This window comes from Miniopterus schreibersii, assembly GCF_964146895.1.
Source record: "Miniopterus schreibersii genome assembly, chromosome: 5".
Classification (NCBI taxonomy): Eukaryota; Metazoa; Chordata; class Mammalia; order Chiroptera; family Miniopteridae; genus Miniopterus; species Miniopterus schreibersii.
Genome location: NC_138106.1, coordinates 55,268,214 through 55,289,978, shown reverse-complemented (window position 1 = coordinate 55,289,978; position 21,765 = coordinate 55,268,214). Strand labels below are relative to the sequence as shown.

The 21,765-nt window shown below is 43.9% G+C and overlaps 1 protein-coding gene across 3 annotated transcripts in view; it reads left to right on the top strand.

Annotated features, from left to right (window-relative positions):
- The window catches only part of GTPBP8 (GTP binding protein 8), a 202,298-nt gene that overhangs the window by 55,469 nt on the left and 125,064 nt on the right, over positions 1-21,765 (top strand). The window contains exon 6 of one of the 3 annotated variants that reach the window (XM_081138691.1): positions 2,601-2,649. The exons of the other annotated variants lie outside the window; for them this stretch is intronic. Coding sequence (XP_080994817.1) covers positions 2,601-2,625 — 25 coding nt within the window. The 3' untranslated portion in view covers positions 2,626-2,649. Of the gene's footprint in view, positions 1-2,600; positions 2,650-21,765 lie in introns of those variants that run through there. 3 annotated transcript variants of the gene reach the window in all.

Genomic DNA, 21,765 nt, shown 5'->3' with positions numbered 1-21,765 from the left:
AAGTTTCTTTAAAAGACAGAGGGTGAGAAGGAGCCCTGGGAGCCTTCCCTCACAGTCAGATTGTCCTCTACCTCGTCCAAATTGAACTGTGACCAAGTATCTTTTCCAAGTTTCTTTTTCATTGCTGTTTTCCTTGGAGAAAAAGGTTTTGTGTCAGCAGCAGCAGCAGCAGCAACTCTCTCGATGTGTTGAGTACTTATGCTAATCAGTGATCTGGCACTAGTTTACTGATTCTTTGGTCTGATTATTTATTATTTATAGCGTGTGGTAAGCGCAGATGGCATTTTGCAAAGCATGGAACTCTAGGAATGAATCCCCAGCCTCAAGGCGTTGACCGTTTGATTTAGACATAAACAGAGCGCTGAACAAACAGTGAGACATCTAGCTGAGTCGATGTGGCTGGAAAGAAGGGAAAAACTGGGAGACCGAGAACAAGAAGTGAGTTTTATGGAGGGATTTGACAAAGGAAGAAAGGAGCAAGAAAAATGTGAGCTATCTCAAGAGACACACAAGAAAGGTTACCAAACCAGGGGGTTAAAAGGGAAACAAAGGGAGCATGGAGAGTCCCAGGAGAAGAAGGAACTCAATGAGAGTCCCTGCTTCAGCCTTTTGGTTGGAGAGGAGAGACCGGGATATCCAAGTGAGAAAACTTAATGATCATGGATGAAGGTGACAAGATCATGGCCTAATATTTAATTTCAGGAGAGGAAGGGGAAAAGACGGCCATCGGAAGTGTGAAAAGACTAGGAGGAAGTCGGAATGAGAAGAGGGAGGAGGTTTTAACCAATATCAAGGGAACTGGCCACTTCTGTCAAATGGGCCATCTGCACCCAATTTTAACTTTTCCGGTTCAGAAATTTCCCCTTATTGATTCACCCAGAGATGATCATGCTTTTAATATCTTATTCAAACTAATAAAATTCACAAAAGACTCTTATGTAAACAGGAATTTAGATGCATTTGATTCTGAGTAGACAACACAGGTTGAAAGTAACTGGGTAGAAAAGATAAACCATGCAAGCAGTAAGCATAAGAATGGTGGAATGGCTATATTAATATCAGATAAAATAGACTTCAAGACAAAGAGTATTTCCAGATAAAGAGGGGCAGACATCTCATAATGATAAATGACTCTACTCACCAGGAAGACATAAAATAGTAAGTATGCACCTTATAACAGAGCTTCAAAATTCACAAGGTAAAAATGGACAGAATTAAAGGAAGAATGTCTACATTCGCAGTGGAGGTTTTAATACTCTTTTCTCAGCAATTGATAGAACCAGACAAAAAATTAGTAAAGACATAGACGAACACAATGCTATTGAGCACCTGACCTGATTAATATTTCAGAACACTTCACCCAACATCTCCCTACAGAACACACATTCTTTTCTAACAATGGGTGGTATTTCTGACCCCCAAACTTGTACATGTTAACTGAGTAAAGTATGCCCACAAAGTAGTGGAACATTTCAACGTCACCCAAATCTCAAGTTCATGCATCAAAATAAATAAAAGTCTACCTTATCTTTGTTGCAGTCTTTCTGATTTTTTAAGTAGTGATTCTAGGTTCCTTGGTAAGACTTGAGAAATACTTTACCCTATCAAACCCTCAGATTTTCTGTGAGGCTGAATTATTTTCAGAGACTGTATTGCCAATTTCATCAGTATAACAGAGAAAATTCATTCTCCAACTGCTCTCTCCAGCACTAGCTTAAAATTTTCTCTACGTGAATCCTAGGAGACCTGGTTCTAATCTTCTCCCACCAACTCCCCACCCCTGACCACACACACACAACTCCCTAGCTTTGTGACTTTGGACACATAACCTTTTTAAGCCTGACTCAGTTTCCTTATCTGTAAAACTCATGGCTGTAGTGAAGTTCAACCGAAAGGCTATATGAAACCTTTTTATATACTACAAAGCACTATACAAATATCATGGAGCAATATTTTTGTGCTAATACCAGTAGGGGTACCTGTAATCCTGAGAAAGGGAAATTGGGGCAGGTATCCTGCTTCTAGCTGCAGACAGAAGTGAGTCAAGCCTAGTGTGAGGAGAAATTGTAAGATGGGGAAGTAAAGTAAAGGTTGAAGGGTATATTCTGAAGTAAAACCTGTGACAATGTTAGATTTCCCATCTCAGGAGAGATGGGAAAAGGTGTAATGGGCACCTTTTAAGTTTACACAAGAAGGAGACAAGGGGAAAGCTTGGGTATAAAAATAAGATTAGGCCATTGGAAGTTTTGTTGAAGGACATGTCGGATGACCTCGCTCTTACAGGAAGGTGGGTGGATTTCAGCCCAGGGATGCAGAATTCTAGACCTCGTTCTACCTCAGAGTTTCTGAGTAACCTCGCACTAGAGATTCAATGTCTCTCAACCTGTTTCTCCACCTGACAGCTGAGGGTGTAATACATGCCACCTACACCTGTCCTGAGGCATGATCAATGTTTGTAAATGCTTGGAGCAACTTGAAAGGATGATCTTTTCAAGAATACAGCACATTAGTTAGAAAAGTGAAAGAACATTGTCAGAGAAGACTTGGAGCATCTCCCACTATGTAGCCTTTTCACGAGATTCCTCTTTTTGTCTTATAAGGAAAGAAAACCAAGTCAGGAGATGACTAATCCCACAAGCTAATCTCTCCCTTCGCTTGCGCTAGACAGGCTCTCCTAAAGGAGTGTGCTGGAATTTTGTGTTCAGATGTCGCCGTCAGCCTAAATGCATCCTTCCCTGGAAACAGGACAGCGTGATGGAGGCTGGCTTTCTCCTGAGCTGGCGCGGGCCCAGGGGCAGATGTTCTTGATCCCTTGCTCCACCTTGGGCTTTGTGCGGATCACAGTGCTGTCCAGCTCCCTTTCCTCACATGTACAATTGGAATAAAAATGCCACTCTCTGGGAGGTCAAGTGAAAATTAATTAGCTGCCCTTTCTTTAAGTTCCTCTCCATTGATATTTCAGCACTCTCTACAGCCATTAATTGAAACAACACTTTCAGACATCACTTCTATTTCATGACCACAAAATTCCTCTTAATGGAAATGAATGTGGAAGAATCTGGGAAGTTTACTAATCACCGCAGCTTGGGGACTCTGGTTACATTTCCTGAGCTTTACATTAAAAAAGGGGTCAAGAGACCTTTGCCAAGTCCTTTGGCCACTTTCAATTGTGTTACATCAAGAATACCTAAAATAAGTTTTTATTTCTTTCTCCCTTTTTTCCTTCCTCTCTGTCGATATTCCTCTTTGAATCTCCCTGGGTTTCACGCTTTCTCATTCTCTCTGTTTCTCTCTGATTTCCCTAAAATTTAGCTAACTTGTGAAAATGAAAGTTTGGCTGAGTATTGTAACAACGGTGGCCACCTTGCCGCCCTGCAAGGAAATACAGCTCCTAACTACAACTGTCACCAGACTCCTTGGCGCCCTCCTCCCCTCGCCTCTTTGGCATTGGGTCACTAACAAGTTACAATGTTTTCTCTCTCCACTCCAGTCCCCTTGTTCGGGGGCTTTGTTCCTGCGTCTGTGCTGCTTGCTGCGGCTTGGAAGCAGGGGTTGCCCCTGCTGCCACGACTGTCGTCACCCCCGAGCAGGCAGGCAGGCGAAAATGTCAGAAGATGCGTCGGTTGCCTCCAACAAAAGTGCAGATCGGCTCTGAAAGGGGATAAATATGATAGGGGGCACGATAATAACAGTGTGCACTTGTTAACTACAGAAATCCAGCGGGAGCTGGGCGCAGGGCGGGGGAGGGGACGGCAGAGAATAGGCGCCCCTGGGCAGGAGCCCCTGGGGGGAGAGTGGGGGGCTCCTCCCGCAGCGGCCATCAATGCTATGGGCTGGTTTTGTTCTGTTTTGTGAGGTCTGAACCGAGGCTCGGCTCAGGGCAGGGGTGTGTGTAGGGAGTGAATAAGGGATTTTACCCAAACCAGTGACTCTGAATGGAGGTCTTGGGCTCCACTGAGGAGGCCTAAGCAGTAGAAGCTTGAAAAGAGGGTCTTTGGGCTGTTGGGGGGAAATGGGGAGGAGAGATGGAGTTGGGTGGGGGCAGGGGGGACGTTTTTTTAGGCAGGAGGGGTGGGGGAAGGAGGAGAATAGCACAATAATGGGAGAAAGGAGGCCAGCTTCTGAGCTCTCACTTCTGACAATGAGTCCCATGTGGTTCTCTTTATCTCAGCCATTCAGGAGTCAATAGAGGGAGCTTTTTTATTTTCAACTCCGAGTAGACAACCATGCCACCCCCACCACACACACACACACACACACACGCACAGACACACCCCCCCCTAAAAGTGCAGGACACTGAGCAAGGCATTAGAAATATCTGAAAAATTATTTCCTCAAAGCCCACTTGCTGACTTTAACGCCCACCTGCCAGAATTGAACATATGGGACATTCACTTCACAGCCAGTCCCCGCCTCTGCTCTCTGCCTCTCCTCTCCCAGCACCCACACTCGCCTCCAATCCCTCCTTCCTCTATTAGACACCCCTTCTCTCCTCCTTCAGTGGGTGCCACATTTCTTGACTCTTTGGAAAGACATGAATCACATGATGGCAGGTAAAGTGGAGATCCACGATGGAGCGATGGATATTTTCAACAAAAGGAAAACAAAAAAAACAAAAAAAAAACCCAAAGCAAATCCAAGCCCGAACTCTAGACTGTTTTAGTGTACAAAAAACAACAAACAAAAACATTATTTCTGATGGTGGACTTCTGTGAAATGTTCAGTCCCCAAATGGACAAATTCCTTTCAAATGTGTTCCTATGTCTGTCACTGAGGCACCTACATTATCTGAAGATAGCCTGATAGAAAATAATTCATCTATGTTTTCATCTATTTTCAAACAATACTGTTATGTATTCTCATAGGTACATAAGTCTAAATAGGTACAGTATTCTTAATGAGAGGTGGAAGCTTTTAAAAATATAGATTCCAGGCCTCACCTCTCCAAGATTCTGATTCAATAGAGCTGAATGTGGCTTAGGGTGTGTGTGTGTGTGTGTGTGTGTGTGTGTGTGTGTGTGTGTGTGTGTGTGTGTGTGTTGGATCAGAGAGGCATTAGTCAATAACAGCCTCTAGTCTAGTGCCAGGCAAATGGTTGATGACTTGAGCCAAATCCATCCGACCAGGGGAAGGCTGAATGTATGGATGAATGAAGGAGATGATCGTTTTCGTGACCAAGAAATGATGATAAGGGGTAAGAGACAGTAACTGAAAATGACAATAACATCAAGCCATTGCTTAGTGCCCTGCATTTCCCCTACAAGAATTATTACCCCATTGGGGAGGGAAATGAAACTGTTGTTTTAAGCACCTTGCCCAAGGTCACACAGCTGGTAAGTAACAGAGCCAGGATTTCTCCTCAGGCTTGAAAGATCTGAGGAGCATTCTCTGAAGTGGAGGAGACCCCAAGGGTGGGGATAGGAGTGAGGGAGTCCTGGAGAAGCAGCCCTAGGAATGCGCCTCATGCAGGCATGGCTGCAAGCTGTGGAGTGGCTCCCTGCTGCCTCCTCATCAAGTCCTTGGAGACTGTAGTTAATAGTGCTGTAGTGTGTATTTTAAAGTTGCTAAGAGAGTAGATCTTAAAAGTTCTCATCACAAGGGAAAAAAATACAACTATGTGAGGTGATGAATATTAACTAATGTTACTGTGGTAATCATTTCGCGGCATATACATATATCAATCATTATGTTGTACACCTTAAACTAATACAGTGTTACATGTGTGGATGAAAAAGGGTCATATACTAAACCTGACAAGCCCAGGGAAGGCCTGCATGGTGGCCTTACAAACTCAGACCTGAAGTAACCACATAGGATGGTCTGAAATTAAAACTTCCTAACGCAAAGCAAGTCATGGCTGGTAGTCATGTCCTAGTCCTGTATCTTCCTTGACAAAGGTCAGTCTTTACCTTAACTGAGCCTGTCTAATGTCTTTTGCACCAATGATAACATACCTTTGGAAGGTGAGAGTAATCCCCATTTTTCCAGACCCCTCAGGGCACAATCTCCCACCAGAGCAGGAGACCACAGGACCCCTCGCTGCTGCCCTGTTCCTCCACATACCGCCTCTGTGTGCTGTGCCAGTTATTAACTGCCCTGTACCCACCACTGTAAAAGAGGTGTATGTCTGTCTGTTTTGCTTTTTATCCGGTCACAGAGATTTCTCTGCTTTGATTTCTCCTGTCTCCCTAATCTATCACCACTGGATTTCATGTAACCCCCTTACTTTCCCCTTTGATTCTGATGTATAAAATAAGTGGTAAAACTTCCATTTTCCAGAGTGTTTTCTCAATCTGCTGAGATTTTTGCTTCCTGGCACTTGTGGTCACTTTGGCTCAAATAAACTCATAAAAATGTTCTACAGGCTTGGATGTTTCTTATGTTGGCATATGTCAGTTATATCTCAATAAAACTGAGGGGAGGAATAAGTAAGTAAATATTTAAAAAAAAAAAAAAAAAAGGACTACAGACTTCTCTTCACCTCTCAAAAATCTCCTTTCTTTCTCTTAATAAAGCTTACTCTGCTAAGCAGAGTACCCCACACCAGGCATAGAAGGAAGATGAGTGTTGCTTTCAACCCTTTTTCTGAGCAGGGAGATGAGTATAACTTCCAGGTCTCTCTCACACGATAAGAAAATCAGTTCTCCTTCCCCTGGCTCCATTTCCAACTTCTTAAAGGTGCAGCCCTGTGGCTTGGCTGTGAATATTGGGGAGGGCGGGAGGAAGGCAGGAGAGGGAATGACTCGCGTTTGCCACCCTGGACTCTTCTCAGCCAGCTCTGCCCCACCAGCTCCTCTTCATGGTATCCGAAGGCCTGTCTCTGCTGCACAGCGTGGATGCGCTCCCAGGGCCCGATGTGCTTGTCTCCTCTCTCCAAGTGCACCAGAGCTCCTTGAGGGCAGCGACACTGCCTTATGCTCCTGTGTCCCCAACACGCCCACGCCCGGTGCTAAAAGTATGGTGCTTCCTAAGTTCCTTTCCTTTCCGTGATTCTCAGCCAGTGGCTTTTAAATAGTCTCTCGGATGCTCTTGTTGAGCACTTTTAATCATCTGCCCCACGTTGAGGTGCTGCAGCTTCTGGATCATGCCAGCTGAGGTGTAGCAACCCGCGCAGACTCAATGCGCAGCCACTTCCCTGCTGCCTTCGTCAGCACCTTGCATTCTGGAGCTTCGTTTTCCCCAGTCTCTTGTGTTGCTTCCAATTTCCTAAGTCATGCCCACTGTCTACCGCCTTGAGGTGTCTGCTTGTGCTTACTTGCCAAATCCACACTCATAGCAACTGTTGTTAACAATGCTTTGATTCTTTTGCCAGTTTCTTAATACAACTGGCTAGTTCAAACATTCTCCATTCTTTTACTTTACCTCCAGACCCAGAGTTTGAAAACAATCTCACTTGCTACTTTATTGAGGTGATGGGATCTGCAGGAGCATCCCTCTGCATCCTGCACCTCTGCATCCCTCTTCTTCCAGATATATGGAGGCAGGGTTGTTTGGGGATTTTATTTGCCATGTATAAGGCTCACCCTCTACCAGAGGGCCTGTCTCCTTCGAGATTTTACCACCTCAAATTCCTGTCCTTTTGCAATTTTTAGATAACATCAATTTTTCTCTCCCCCTTTTTCTCTTCCCCTTAATCAATAAACAAAGAAATCAATGCCATTGCTTCAATAAATTAAAAACCAACAAAAGCACTTGTTCTTACTTTTCCCTCCAATTTCCATCTCATTTTTCTTTTATCTAAAAGGAATCCCACCATAAATTCTAACTTTGCTATTATTTGCTCAATTCTTAATCTCTTCTCACCCCCTTTCCCCCCTTCCTCTGTGTGCTGTCCACACTGGGAAGGGTACCATTGCCTTGAAGCCTTCCCTTGGTCTAATCTCTGAGTTTCTCTGCAGTATTTTATGCTGTGGCCACTGCCTCTGTCCTGATACTCCCTCTCCCTCTCCCTCTCACTTCTTTAATACTCTGTGTGCCAGTTTCTTCTGCTACTGCTATTTCTCCATCCAGAATGAACATCTGAGCATTTCCCAGGATTCAGTGTCTGCATGCTCTTCCTTGGAGATGTCTTCACTCCAAGGCTTCAGTTATGACCACCTCTCAGCAAGGTCACACTGTTCCACTTCCAATTGTCTATTGGATGTTTCCACTTGTCTGTCCTACTATTACTTAAAACTGAAAATATGTCAAATTTAATTTATTCCCCCCAAAACTGTTTATTTTCTATTCTACTAACTTCAAGCCTCAAGGTTACCGCCCGTCATTAACAATAATACTCCATCAGTCATTAAAGTCTCTGGTTCCTTTAGATCAACCCTCTAGTCCACATATTCAGTTCCTCGGCCACCATCCTAATTCTACCCCTTATCCCTTACACTTGAACTATCGAAATTAACCTATTAAAACATCTTTGTTAAAATGTACCCTTCTATTCAAAACATTCAGTAGTTCTCTGTTGTTGTTGTTATTTACAGAATGAAGTCTAACATTCTTAGCCTAACATTCAAGACCTTCAATCCCAACTTTGTCATTTCTCCCTCTACCTTATTTTCCTTAAACAAATAAGTCACTCCAGCAAACTGTTCTGCTTATAAGCTCCCAAACACTTGGTTCTCTTGGATCCATATAATTGTTTTGTCCTTTCTGATGCACTCATCCCTCTTGTTCTCACCTCTCCTGGCCTAACCTTCCTTTATATTCCAATGCAAGTCCTTCCTTTTAGAAATCCCTTCCTCAACCATCTTAATCTAAATTAATCTCTTCTTTTTATGAACTCCCTTTAACTCCCATAAACCCATGGCTGTTTATGAAGTTATGTAAAATTACAGCTTATATTTTAAATTATTGCTTAATTTTTGTTATGTTATCTTTCTAACTAGACTGTCTGTTTCTTTTAGATCTGGACTTTTCTATTCATTAATAAATATAAGTTGAAATTGAGTCCCTGTGGTTTAGGATTACCTATGTATGTGCAGGTGGGGATATTCTGTTGTACTTCTTTCCAAACAAAATCTTATTCATTGTCTACCAATGGAACTGTATATATCTTACTTCCTCTTTTATTTTGCTTTTTCTTTCCTACCTAGGAAAGAAGCAAGGTAGATGGCTAGTTGTATTCCAAGTAACCTTATTTATCATACAACGGCTAATTTCTTTCTCCATGATGAAGTAACTCCACTGTTTAAAGCAAAACATAAAAATAAAAATCTGATTCAAGTGCTAGAAAAAGTTGAAATTTACCTTGGACAGACAGCTTTAATATATCTCAATCATGAGTTAATTAACTGTTTATGAGCACCTCCTACACTCATTTGCCCAAAGGGAAGATATGAGAATCATAGACACAAATACATCTTTTATCCTTGTCTGAGGAATCAAAATCTTTATTATTGAGACTTTTGCTTCTTTAATTCAGGTTAGTGTCAGTCCATCTTTACAAAGCTCTCTCCATTTCTTGCAACGTTGATAAAGTGCTGTCTTGCGACTCAGTGTATCAGTGGACCATCAGTAAGGGTGTCACCTGTCACCTGGGAGCTTATTAGAAATGTGAGATCTCAGGACACTCCTCACAGTCATTTCATTCTCATTCTCATGATCTTGCTGGTTGATTCATACTCATATTAAAGTTCGAAAAGCACCAAAGTAAAACAGACTAGGTGAGCAGACATCATTGCAAATTCATCTCAAGTGGCATGAACGTGAAGCTTGCTGAATCTGCAGCAGTCCTAAAGCGATATGTGAGTGGGGATGGGTTGACAATACTATAAGATACCTGCCTTTTGCAGACCAGGGTCCTGCTCTGGGCAGTGTTCGCCCAATAATGCCCAAGACTGTAAGAGCTCAGAAAGAGGTCCCTGAAGCCTTACACAGGAAATCCTGCCAAGATTTACATTCCATTCTGTAGCCCCCACTTGTTATCCTCACATTGCCCCCTTCCCGGACCTTCTCTCTCTGCCTGTCTACAGATTTCTGGATTTGACAGGCTGGGAGTGTCTTCCTGCTACTGTCCCTGTGACTCCTCTCAACACGTCACAAGGCCAGGCTCCAGGAGAGGAAGGGACTGGGACGCCGTATAATCCAGGCATGAGCTGCCCCAGAGAGTGTTTCCCTCTAAGGTATCACCTTCCACTGTCTTCACTGTGTCTTCTTTCTCAAACTCAATCTGGAGAAATGTAATTGCTTTAAGCATTGTGTTTATAATTTGCTGTGGGGATCTGTTATTTTCCTGTTAGACTTTTCCTAAGCAGATCTTCATTTTGAATGATAAAAAAAAGACTGGGACTCATGTAAAAGAGCAAAGACAGCAGGCTAGGAGCAGGCGAACCATTCTGGTGTGATGCTGGGTTCTCCTTAACCCTAAAAACCCTGATGGCCACCCTACCCGGGTTGGCTCAGTGATTAGTGTCGGCCTGCGGACTGAAGGGTCCTGGGTTCAATTCTGGTCAAGGGCATGTACCTTGGTTGCAGGCTTCGCCCCAGTTGGGATGCGAGCAGGAGGCAATCAATCGATGTGTCTCTCCACCAATATCTTTCTCTCTCTCTTTATCTCTCTCTCTCCCTCCCTCCCTTCCACTCTCTCTGAAAAGCAATGGAAAAAATATCCTCTGGTGAAGATTTAAAAAAAAAACACTGATGGCCTTAGGTGCTTCTTGACCCATTCATTCTCAGCAGATATTACTGAGCTTGTGCCAGGTGCTGCTCTATGGAGTGCAGACCTGTTGGTGAACAAAACAAAGCCTCTTTGTCCTGTTATGAGAAATATTTGGGGTAGGTAAGGAAGGGAAGAGAAAGAACAAAAACGAGTGAAACAAAATCCCTGGCCTCAAGTCTCCAGAGTAAATGGAATGATCTAGGCAGGGGTAGAAGGAGGAAGAGGGGGAGGTGTGGAAAAGCAGAGGAGAGGAAGGCAAGAGGCAGAGAAAGAAGTCGGGAGGACCTGGGAGTGGTGGGGGATGCGAACCACAACCCACCGCCTCAGCCACGGCCAGGACGCACAGCGGGCTCTGTGGCCCAAGACGGTGCATTTGTTTTTTGGAGGGAGAGCTGCAGAAGGCAAATACACTAATAAACCAGAGGCAACCAGGCACTTGGGAACAAGAAAGCTTCTGAAGAGAGGAAGTTAGGAATCAGATTATAGCAAAGATATAAATGGGAATGTAAAAGCTCTGATTTTCAGAGGTTCTAAGGATGTTGCAGAGCCCCCAGCTCTGAGAGTTCTCACAGTCCTGTGCAATATTCACACAAACACCTCAGTGTGTGAACATGTGTATATGATGTGTGTTGGGATCATGGGGGGCATAGCGCTTGGGCAGAGGGAAAGAAAGAGGGGAAGGCCATTAAAAGCCTTGCTGAGAAAGGTATTTCTTGTGCACAAAAAAGAATCAGGCCTCTCACTCCCTACTGAGCCCATTTCTCCTGCCTTTACTGAGCTGTCAGGCATGAATCCCTGTAGCATTCCGTAACTAATTGACAGTAATGGGGGCCATTGGGAGTCTAAGAATACATGGCATTGCCCGGCATGCACTGGAAAGAAGGGGGGGGCTCTCAAGGGCAGCTGTGGGGAAAATAAAGCCTTTCTTGTAAACTATTTTTTTTTCCTCATTGAAGGTAGGATGTAGAAAGTAGGAAGCAACAGATTTAGGCAAACTTCTACTTTAGCCTAAAAATAAAAAATTGTAAATTTCATATCTTATCCTGAGCTAATATCCCAGGATACTAAGTTTGCCACAGAGAAGAAGCAGATGGAATTTCAATTAACCCCCGGGGCCCCCTGTGAAATCTATATTGTACCCTCTGGATTTACAACATATTGTAATATATGACTGCAGGCTCGGGAGATTCCATTGCAAATCAGCCCTCTTTATTCCAGGGGTTCAAAAAACAGCTACAAAGACCCACTTCAGAATCAAAAGTGGCCAACTTTTTAACAACTTCATCCTCAGAGTTTAAATCAAATTTTAAATTTTACAAAAGACCTTACTTATTGAGCAGTCTCATGTTTTTTTTTAATAGGGGATGTTTATTTTTTCTTCTTCCACTAATGATGATTTTACATGCTGAGACTGTTTAGCCCAAATAGAAAATTGGAAAGATACACCATTATCACACCTTGAAGGATGATTCACCACAGAGCCCCCTGTAAATGATCTTCCAGGATCTTTGTATTCTAAACGTTCTTACCTTTCTGGAATGTAGTCTTTAATAGTAAAGATATTCAAATTAAAAATAAAGCAGTTACCTCTGCAATGACTATCACGTGAAGCTGGAAATGTTGAAATGACTTTTAAAAATTCCAGGTTGTTTTTTAAAACCAGAATTGCTTATTACGTACCTACAAACTTATGGCTTTGACTTTTATTTTCCTTGTCTTGTATTACTGGCCTTGGCTTTCTCTGTTTGTTCTTCATTTCTAATATAGTATTTGCATAAGCCTTCAGCTTTTCGCACACACACACACACACACACACACACACAGCTTTCAAAATTAATTTTGGCTTTTTGATAGTAGGGATATATTTTTGGCACATTTTTTTTAGCATACTACTTTTCCCTAAAATTGCATTTCACCTCAAATCCTTCATGACCTTCTGCAGAGACGCATTTCTCCCTGCGGTAGTGCTGACTCTCTACTCGCCAGTTTGCTGCTCTATTGTCCAGCCCTGTTTTATGGAGGATTTGCCTTTGGACTGGGGGGAATATCTCTAGATAAGATAAGCAAAGTTCAAGTCGTTTTGGAGATGTGAAATGTATCTATTTAGAAGACAATTAGGGGTTGAAATAGGATGCAAAGACTCTCCCTCTCTAGGATGACCACGAGGAACTGAGGACCAGAGGCTGTGCTTAGAAACACCATGTATTAGAATGGCAGATGTTGAGAGCTGGAAGGGATAGAAAGAGACGTCATTCAGGCAATTAAGAGGTGTGTGTCCCTACTTTTTAGTGTCATGGAACTAAAGGCACAGACTTTAAAGAGGCGGTTTCAGGCACAGTTCTTTCCAAATTGTCAGGGTGCCGTAGTTCTCCAGCCGCTGCTCTTCCCTCCGCCGAATGCATAGCCTTGGAGGAGGGTGTCAAGGAACCCTTTTCTCTCCCTGTATCTACCAGCATGTGGCTAGACCAGCAGGGGCCATTACATGGTGACGGCATCCATCCAAGTCAAGTAGAGCCTTGGTGTGACCCAAAGACTCATGGGGGCCACCAGGGAAACTCAAGGAACTGGTCAATTCACTCTTCCAGAAGGTTTGGAACATTGGCTCCAAGGTTGGAAGGTGGTCCTTTTAATAGAGCCAGTCCAGATTTTTAGTGATGTTGGTTTATCCCCTTAACCCACTCTTTAATCAGAAAAACTGTAGTGTTTTTAAACAGATGGAACATTTGCCTGTTTTGGACGTCTTAATATCATTCCATCAAAGATCATTTTAATGTAATTATTAAGGTTTATTTCTTCATATGAACAAAAACATAGATTTATTATTAAACCCAGACTAACATTCTTTTAACCTGTCTCATTTCCATCCTAGATACCATTTATTTTCGAAAGAATAAATATGTGGTCACTTAAAAATATATACCAAGCGACTTTTAAGAGTGACTGGGTATTTGTTTGCTTTTTTTACTTTTTGTGTGTCTTTGTCACATGATAATAGTTATAGTCCTTACCATATGCCAGGCAGTATCTAAATGCTTTATATGCATCAGTTACCCAATCGTCACAATACTCTATGAAGTATCATCCTCCTTCCCAAAGAGAGGCCATTAACAGCATAAACTGTGCTCTGAGTACATGGTTGTTTCTCAGAGATCATTGGCCAAGCATCCGGTTCTGTGACAGCCTGTACAATGCAGAGTTGAAAGTGACTTACCTTTTAAACATAGTGAGCATGGTCCTTCTTTCTCTTTCCTCCCCCTGACTTCTCCAAGTCTGCCCTGAACTCTAAACCATTTACAACTTTTAATTTGAGACGCTGTATTTGGCAGCTCCCCTTCGGGTCCTCCCGTTTTTATACTGTATCCTATTAATTTCCTATTCCAACACCGCGGGAAGTGAAGGCCAGATAACAGAGGAAAGGATAATAATATGTAGGAGGTGGCCTGAAATCACCCGGTTTCAGCCTCATGATCAGATAAAGTGGGGAAAGTACACTGAATAACTCAGTTAAAAAATATATGGTTGATGAAATTTTTTGCTATTACTTCCTTTCCTTTTTCCTGTGGGTTCCCCCCCACCCGGGGTGGATTTTCCTATTTGATCATATCTTTTCCTGAAGGTTCAAACCATGATTGTTTTTCATCACTTTGCTGAATCAAGGGAAGTGCGTAATCAGACCAAACGATCTTTCAGTTAGATCTTACACGTTCGTTTTTCCCAAAAGTTCTCCCTGACAAGCCGTTCCCACAGGTATCTATTACTTTCTTTGAGCTCTCCTGGCACTTACATATATAGACAGGACCTCACCGCCAAACCCTCGTTTATTATCTTGGCTCGGAATTGTTCTCATGTAACCGACACACTGCTCAGCTCAGAACAAGGGTCCAAGGAAAAGGGCTATTCTTTTTCTTTGCAAATCCTGCAGTCTTATTTTGTAGGTCAGACACATTTGTTGAGCGGAATTAGGGAGAGTGGTATATGTAAATGATATATTTCCCTGAATTATGGTGGCTGAGTCCAAGAGCACTGAACTGATTGGGAAACTGGGCCAAGTCAACAACGTGTCACAGCAAGAATAGGAGAAAAGCTGGTCTAGACGAGACCAGATTCTGGCTGTAGAAAGTCAGTCTTAGGTAAGGACGGGAGCCCAGATGGCAGCAGGGATGAGAGCGAGAGTCCAGCATGGGCCCTTGTGTGGTAGTGGGACCATCTGAGGAGGACTGCCTAGAATTTTGGAAGATGCTAAAGTTACAGACCAGAAGTAAGATTGGGTTTTCTCAACAAAAGAAGAGGCGTTCTCTGTTATGTTTGTAGAAAAGAGTCCAGGAGAAACATCTGCTCTGGGCATTGAAAGCAAACCCATGCAACCCCAGAGGTGGAGATGTCCAAAGGAAAGCATTGATGTGGCTGAGGGACTTGCCAGGAATGTTTGATTGAGCTATTACGACAAAACTGATTCCAGGATCTCATTTTTGTGGTTTCAACAACTCTTCATCCGTGCTCTGCAGATTGCCCTCCTTACCATAAGTACGAGTTTTGACCTTTCGTTCTTTTTGTCGTTGAAAGCTCTGAGGAAGTCACTGTTTAAGGGGAGTCAGAGTCTGCTAGTAAGAATAGAGTCACACCAAGTGGCCTATCCGGAGCTTGCCATGTCCCCTTTGCAATGACAGCCACTGGGGCCCATTTCAAGCTGTATCTTTTTCTATATATTAGCAAGCTGTTTTTGTCTTCAGAGGTCACTTCTGCCTGCCATTAAGGTTGATAAAATAAATGGACATTTATGTAGGATCTTTCTAACAACAGCTAAAAATCAATAATGACAAAATATTGAATGGAAAGCACAGAGAGTTCCCATATACTCCCTCTCCCTCCGCCTTCCCTCTCCTCCTTCCTCCACACTTTCTCCTGTCATTGACATTTGGTATTGGTGTGGTACATGTCTTACAACCAATGAGCCAATATTTATACATATTTATTAATGAAAGTCTTCATGCATGTCAGGGTCCACTCTACGTTATACATCCTATGGGTTTTGACAAATGAGTAAGGAAAGCCATCCACGATGACAGTATCAAACAATACTTTCACTCTTCTAAGAAATTCCTGTGTCCCACCTATTCATCCCTCAGTCATCCCCCCTGCCCTCTAACCCCTGGCAATCAGAGTTGTGTTTTTTTTTAATTTTATTATTGTTTAAAATATTACAGATGTCCCTTTTTCTCCCCAATGACTCGTTCCACCCCATTCCTTCCCCCTCCCCAGTCCCTCTCCCCACCATTGTCCATGTCCTTGGGTTGTGTATATATGCACATAAATTCTTCGGTTACTCTCTCCCCCTCCACCCACCCGCCCTCCTCCATCCCTCTGACATTCATCAGTCTCATCTATGCTAATCAGAGTTGTTTTTACCATCCCCTTTGTTTTGCCTTTTCCTGAATGTCATGTAGTTGAAATTGTGCAGAATGTAGTGTCTTCATATTGGCTTCTGTCACTTGGCAATATGTATTTACAGTTCCTCCATGTCTTTTCATGGCTTGATAACTCATTTCTTTTCATCACTGAGTAATTTTCTGTTGTCTGATGTACCACAGTTTGTTTATCCATTCGCCCACCGAAGGACACCTTGGTTGCCTCCAAGCCTTAGCAGGTATGAACAAAGCCACTATAAACACCCGTGTGCATGCTTTTCTCATCTTGAAGTTGAGCGGCGGAAGCAAGCCTCCTAACGTTCCCTATCCCCACACTTCCCCTCTGGCTTCTTCGCTAGCTGGTGCCAAGGCCCTGGTAACTGATTCCTCACCTCTGTTTCTGGGCAGAGGTGAGGGTTATAGTTACCTCCATATTGCTTGATGGCTGATCCTAGACCAGGGCAAGATGAGCTCTCAGATGGCCCCATGGGGAAGCAGAGGGAGTCTCGGCTAGGGGCTCTATCCTCCGGCCTTGGAACTTGTACTACTCTCCTAGAAGTCACTTGGAGATGCCATTTCCAGCCACATGCCACAGACAGACCGCTTTCATCTTCTAAAGCCAATCCCCACCTAGCTAGACGCTCTTCTTAACACCCTTTTCTTAATACCGTTCTGTCCCACTGTGGTTTTGTGTGTGTGTTGTTTTTAATCTTCTCCCAAGGATATTTTTTCCATTAATTTTTAGAGAGAAAGGCAGGGAGAGAGGGGGAGAGAGAGAAACAGAAACATAGATAGGTTGCCTCCTGCAGGGCCCCAAAGGGCTGGGGATTGAACCTGCAATAGAGGTAAGCACCCTTGACCAGGAATCTATCCACTGAGCCAGACCAGCCAGGGCCCACCTGTGTTTTTAAATCCTGTTTCAGCCTCAAGGAATCAGTCATCAAGTTCTTTGTTTCACTTAGATTTCTTCCATTAGTTCCTTCTCTGTGTTAATTGGCTATTCTCTTGACTTACATAAATGCTTAAAATGTATTTGGGTTTTTCCCCCTGTGAATGTGGGGGCCTTCTGCTAGCAAAGCTTCCTTTCCAGGTTAGCTCCACTTAGAGCTGCCTGAATGTATATTAGAAAATTTTTTGTCACATGACTTACCTCTTGAACATTCCCTGAAGAGGGTTCAGCTTTGGGGGAGGGGGGTTTGTTTGTTTGTTTGTTTGTTTGTTTGTTTTGTGGCAATTCTTTGGGAGTTCAAACTCCACACACAGAAGAACTCCGTTGGGGAATGCGAGCATCATTCTGGGTGTCAGCAGAGTGGCTTCTTCCTGATAGGCCCAAGCAACCTCTCCCCACTTTATTTAACTGTCTGTGAGATGTGGCCAAAAGCACTTAATATGCAATTACCCTTAAAACTGCACATTAACATGTTAGAGGAGGGGAGTCGCTACTGTACCTGTCAAAACAGTGAAAGTGGGACAGCAGGAGGTGGACTTTTTAAGACAGCAATTGAGGCAGGAACAGAAGTAGTGGGAGCTGGGGATGGAATCTTGGCAGACCTGTGGTGGGAGGGGAAAGGTGAGGAAGCGGGGAGGGTGGACTGAGGCGATGGTTTAGCTACGAAGTATTTTATGAGCCAGGATCTCGGAGGAGACAGCTGTAAAGAAGGTAGCCTGTTCTCAAGATCTGGTTTGGCAATGAAACCAGCAGCATAAGCAAGCAGGCTCCAATGTTTGCGCAGCATTTGCCATACTTCAGGGGGATTTACATACATTATTCAAGTTTAGGCAGTTATCTCTGAAACAGGAATCTAGGAAAGCAAGAAAGGTTAAGTGACTCCCTCGAGGACACTTAACTAATTGTCAGAGTCTTGGTCTGTTTCCAAAGTCTGTCCTTACACTGTGTAGATAATTTGAATTCAGCTCCCCTCCTTCCCTATGTAAGACCCTCCTTCCTGCAAGAAAACGGTTGTCCCCCTACGTAATAGCTTGAAATTTCACACTCAGAGATGTATTCCTTTTTCTGAAGACTATTCTTTGGTGAATTTCTGCTGAGAGGAATGAAGCATTAGGAAGTTTATCATTGCCCTGGCTGGGTGGCTTGGCTGGTTGGAGCATTGATCTGTGCACCAAAAAGCCTGTGGGTTTGCTTCCTGCTCAGGGCACACACCTAGGCTTTGAGTTCGACCTCGGGTCAGGTATGTAGAGGAGACAACTGATCAATGTTTCTCTCACATCGATGTCTCTCTTTCTGTCTCTGTCTCTCTCTCCCTCTCTCTCTCAAATATCCATGGGTGAGGATTTTATTTTTAAAGTTGATCATAATGTTTTCCTTCTGAGAACTTATTAATGAGATTTTCCTGCAAGGAAATTTTGATTGTGTGCATGTGGAGTGGGGGGCAATGAGGAAAGAGACAAAATGAGTCACAGAAAGGAGAGGCAGAGATCAAAGACACCTTAGCTCACTCAAATTTTTGTGGGTACAGTGAGTGCTACCTGGAGCCCCTCTTTGCTTCTCTCCCACCCTATCCAGGGAAAATGAGGGTAATGGCCCCTTGCATCCCGAAGGATCAGCAAGTGGGAGGAGGCCGGAGAGGAGCATACTGGCGATAACAGAGTTGGGGGCAGGGTGGGGTGAAGACAAACAAAGGGGGAAGTAACTTTTTAAATAAAAAATGATAAGTGATGAATAGAATGGCTAATCCTGGGGAGCCCTGAGAATGCTGGATCGCCAAGCAAGGGCCTCTCTTTATTTTCACTTTCCTTTTTCTTTTCTTTTTAATTTTCTTTCATTTAATTTCGCTGCAGCACGTATAATCAATTACAGCCTGAATCGGGATAAAGGGAGGGGAAGCACTTTAATTCATAAATCAATTTTATACGGTCATCAGTCAGGTTGTGAATGCAAATACCTCTGTCGGTTTAGGTTATTCAGAATTAATTGACTCCCACCGGGCCGGGCTGCAGATGGAGAGGGGCTTTCTCACAAAGTCTCCCTGGGCCCAGCATGGGGGCCGACTGCCTCCTCCCTGCCCCCTCAGGCCCTGGGCCAACCCCTCTGCTCCCTTTCCCTCTCGGCCCCCAACCTGGGCTTGATGGGGGTGTGTATACAGCAAAGAAGCTGGGTGGATAAGAGCCCAGAAAGATTGTTTGAAGAAGGAAGGGGTTACACAGGAAGATGAAAGCCCCCAAACAAGCCCTCTTCAGCCCAGGTCCTGCAGAGACACCTTTATGTGATTAGAAATGCTTAGCTTTCAAGGGTCTGCTTTTAAGTTCTCTTGAGCTTCTTAAATAAGAAAGAAAAAAGAAAACAAACAGAAAAGCCAGAGCCCCTGGGCTGAAGCTGAAGGGATATATTCAGAAACCACTGGCTGCAGGGGTTTGTGTGGCTGCCAGACCTGAGCAGCCTGAGAGCAGCCCAGCCTGAGGCCCAAGTGCGGGCAGGGCCTAGCAGAGGGGAGCAGCAGGCCCTGCCCAAGGCACCTGAAGCAAGCGGCGTGCAGAGGCCCTGGGCAGGGGCCCTGCACCACCGGCCGGGCAGAGAATGGATCGTCGCGTAGGAAGGACCAGCTGAGGCTTTCTACCTGGGCAGCACCTGTTTCCTAAATTAGGGTCTTTTATAACAGGAGTTTACTCTGATCTAGAAAAGATACACACCCATCCACCCACACAGCATATCCTGTCCTCCACTTTTCTATTTTACCCTCAGCCAAAATATACCCTGGATAGTGTTGCTCCAAATCAGTGGTTTTTCAACATTGCTCCCCGACGTTACAATCACCCAGGGAGTGCTTTGTTTTGTTTGTTTGTTTGTTAATGTCAATATCCACTCCTAAAATTTCTGCCTTAACTGGTCTTTCGTGGAGCATGAGGAGTTGGTATTTTTTAATAGAGCTGCAAGTGGGTCTAATGGGCAGGTTGGAACCACAGAAGTGTCTGAGAACCTCCCAGGTCCCCATTTCCTCCCACAATCTGGCAGTTTCTTACAGTGTGGTGCATTTGAATTGCATAGGTAGAAAAAAATAAGTTAAAAAAAAGCACAAAATAAAATTTGAGATTATATATATTGCAGATTCCCAGACCTCCTCCTGACACATTATATAGTAGAATCTCTGGGAAAGTCTGTAACTTCTACAAACTCTCAGTGTCAGAACCCCTGCTGAGGCAAAGCACCAAGATGTTTGAGCTATTTTTATTTAAAATCAAATCCTAGCCCTGCCCAGGATGCGTCACATTTTGCCTTCACATAACAATTTCATGTTTGTGGGTTTTGCCAGACACCAAAACCCGAATCTAGAAGCAAATGCAAAGCAATCCTCCTGATGGATGGGATGATCTTAAAGGTGCATGTATCAAAATATTGGTTATTAATCCATATGGAGCCTCTAAGAAATCAGCTACAACATTCTAATGTATTTTTAACCAGAACTCAAGTAATCAGTTCTTGCTCTTTAATACAGTTGTTTGTATGCAAATGAGCCATATTTATTTATTTTATTTTAAAAGGCTAAGAGGAATTCTTGGAAATGCTCAGTCACTCATTTGTATTGCCCTGTTATTGGAGGCAGTAAAACTGCCTTTCTTTAAAAATTTCAGTATTTCAGGCTTCTTTCCCAAGTCAGACTCTACTTCCTCTCCAAAAAGTCTGAAGGCCTTAATGGAGATTAAATGTGTGTTTGCTCCTGCTGTACTTAGCCAGAGCAAAGAGGAATTGAGGCGGGGGTTTCAGAATGAAAGGGCACCTTGTTTGCAAAACCCCGTTTCTAAGGTAGAAGAAGTCCATGGGGGGGCGGGGGGGGAAGCTTGGGCCCTTAAGGCAGTATGGCAGGGTGATTAAATACACAAGCGACAGAGTAACACTGCCCAGCTCTGAAACAGCCTCACCACTTACACTGGGTGAAATATAAAACCACTCTGTGCCTCAGTTTCTTCCTCTTTAAAAGTGGGAATATTAACAGGGCCGACTTCACAGGGTGGTCGTGAGGATTAAGTGAGATAAAGCAACTAAAGAGCTGAGCAGAAATCAAGTTCAATCAATGGCAGCACTTACTTTGAGAGAAACCTTGGATGAGTGGTTTCTAAAGAGTGGGCCAGTTGGTCAGATTTGTCCGCCCTCCCCCCTTCCCGGCATCAGCATCACCTGAGAGCTTGTTAGAAATGCAAAACCTCAGGCCTCGCCCCAGAACAAAAACTTGGGGTGCCAAGTGCGGGGGTACTCAGCACCCTATGTTTTAACAAGCCCTCCACGTGATTGTGAACCCTAATGGAGTGCTAAAGTTAGAGAACCACGGGGTAAGTTAAGGACTGGACGCTGGAGGCTTGGCAAGAAGCAGCTTCTTAGGGTCAAGCAGTTTGTGGTTAAGAAAGAGGTTGGACTCAGCTCTCTATACAGGAAACGGAGACAAATATGCCTCACACTATTGTGAGTTTGGGATTGGGAGAAAAGGCACTTTGGAGGGACTGCAGCCTGGAGTCTAACCAAACTATGGGATGCTCACCAGTAATCATAACGCCTGTACAGCAGCATTGTTTACAAAGCCCTGCCCCAGACCGCGTCTCAGACCTAACAACCTCAGATGCCTTCTCTCCCCCATGCCCAGCTCCTCCCCAGATCCCAGCGCCCAGGGGTGCCCCCAACCTCATTTAACCCTGGGATTTAAGCTTACGGCACTGCCCCACTCCGTCACCAGACGAGAGCAGCAGAGAAGTCTGAGGCTC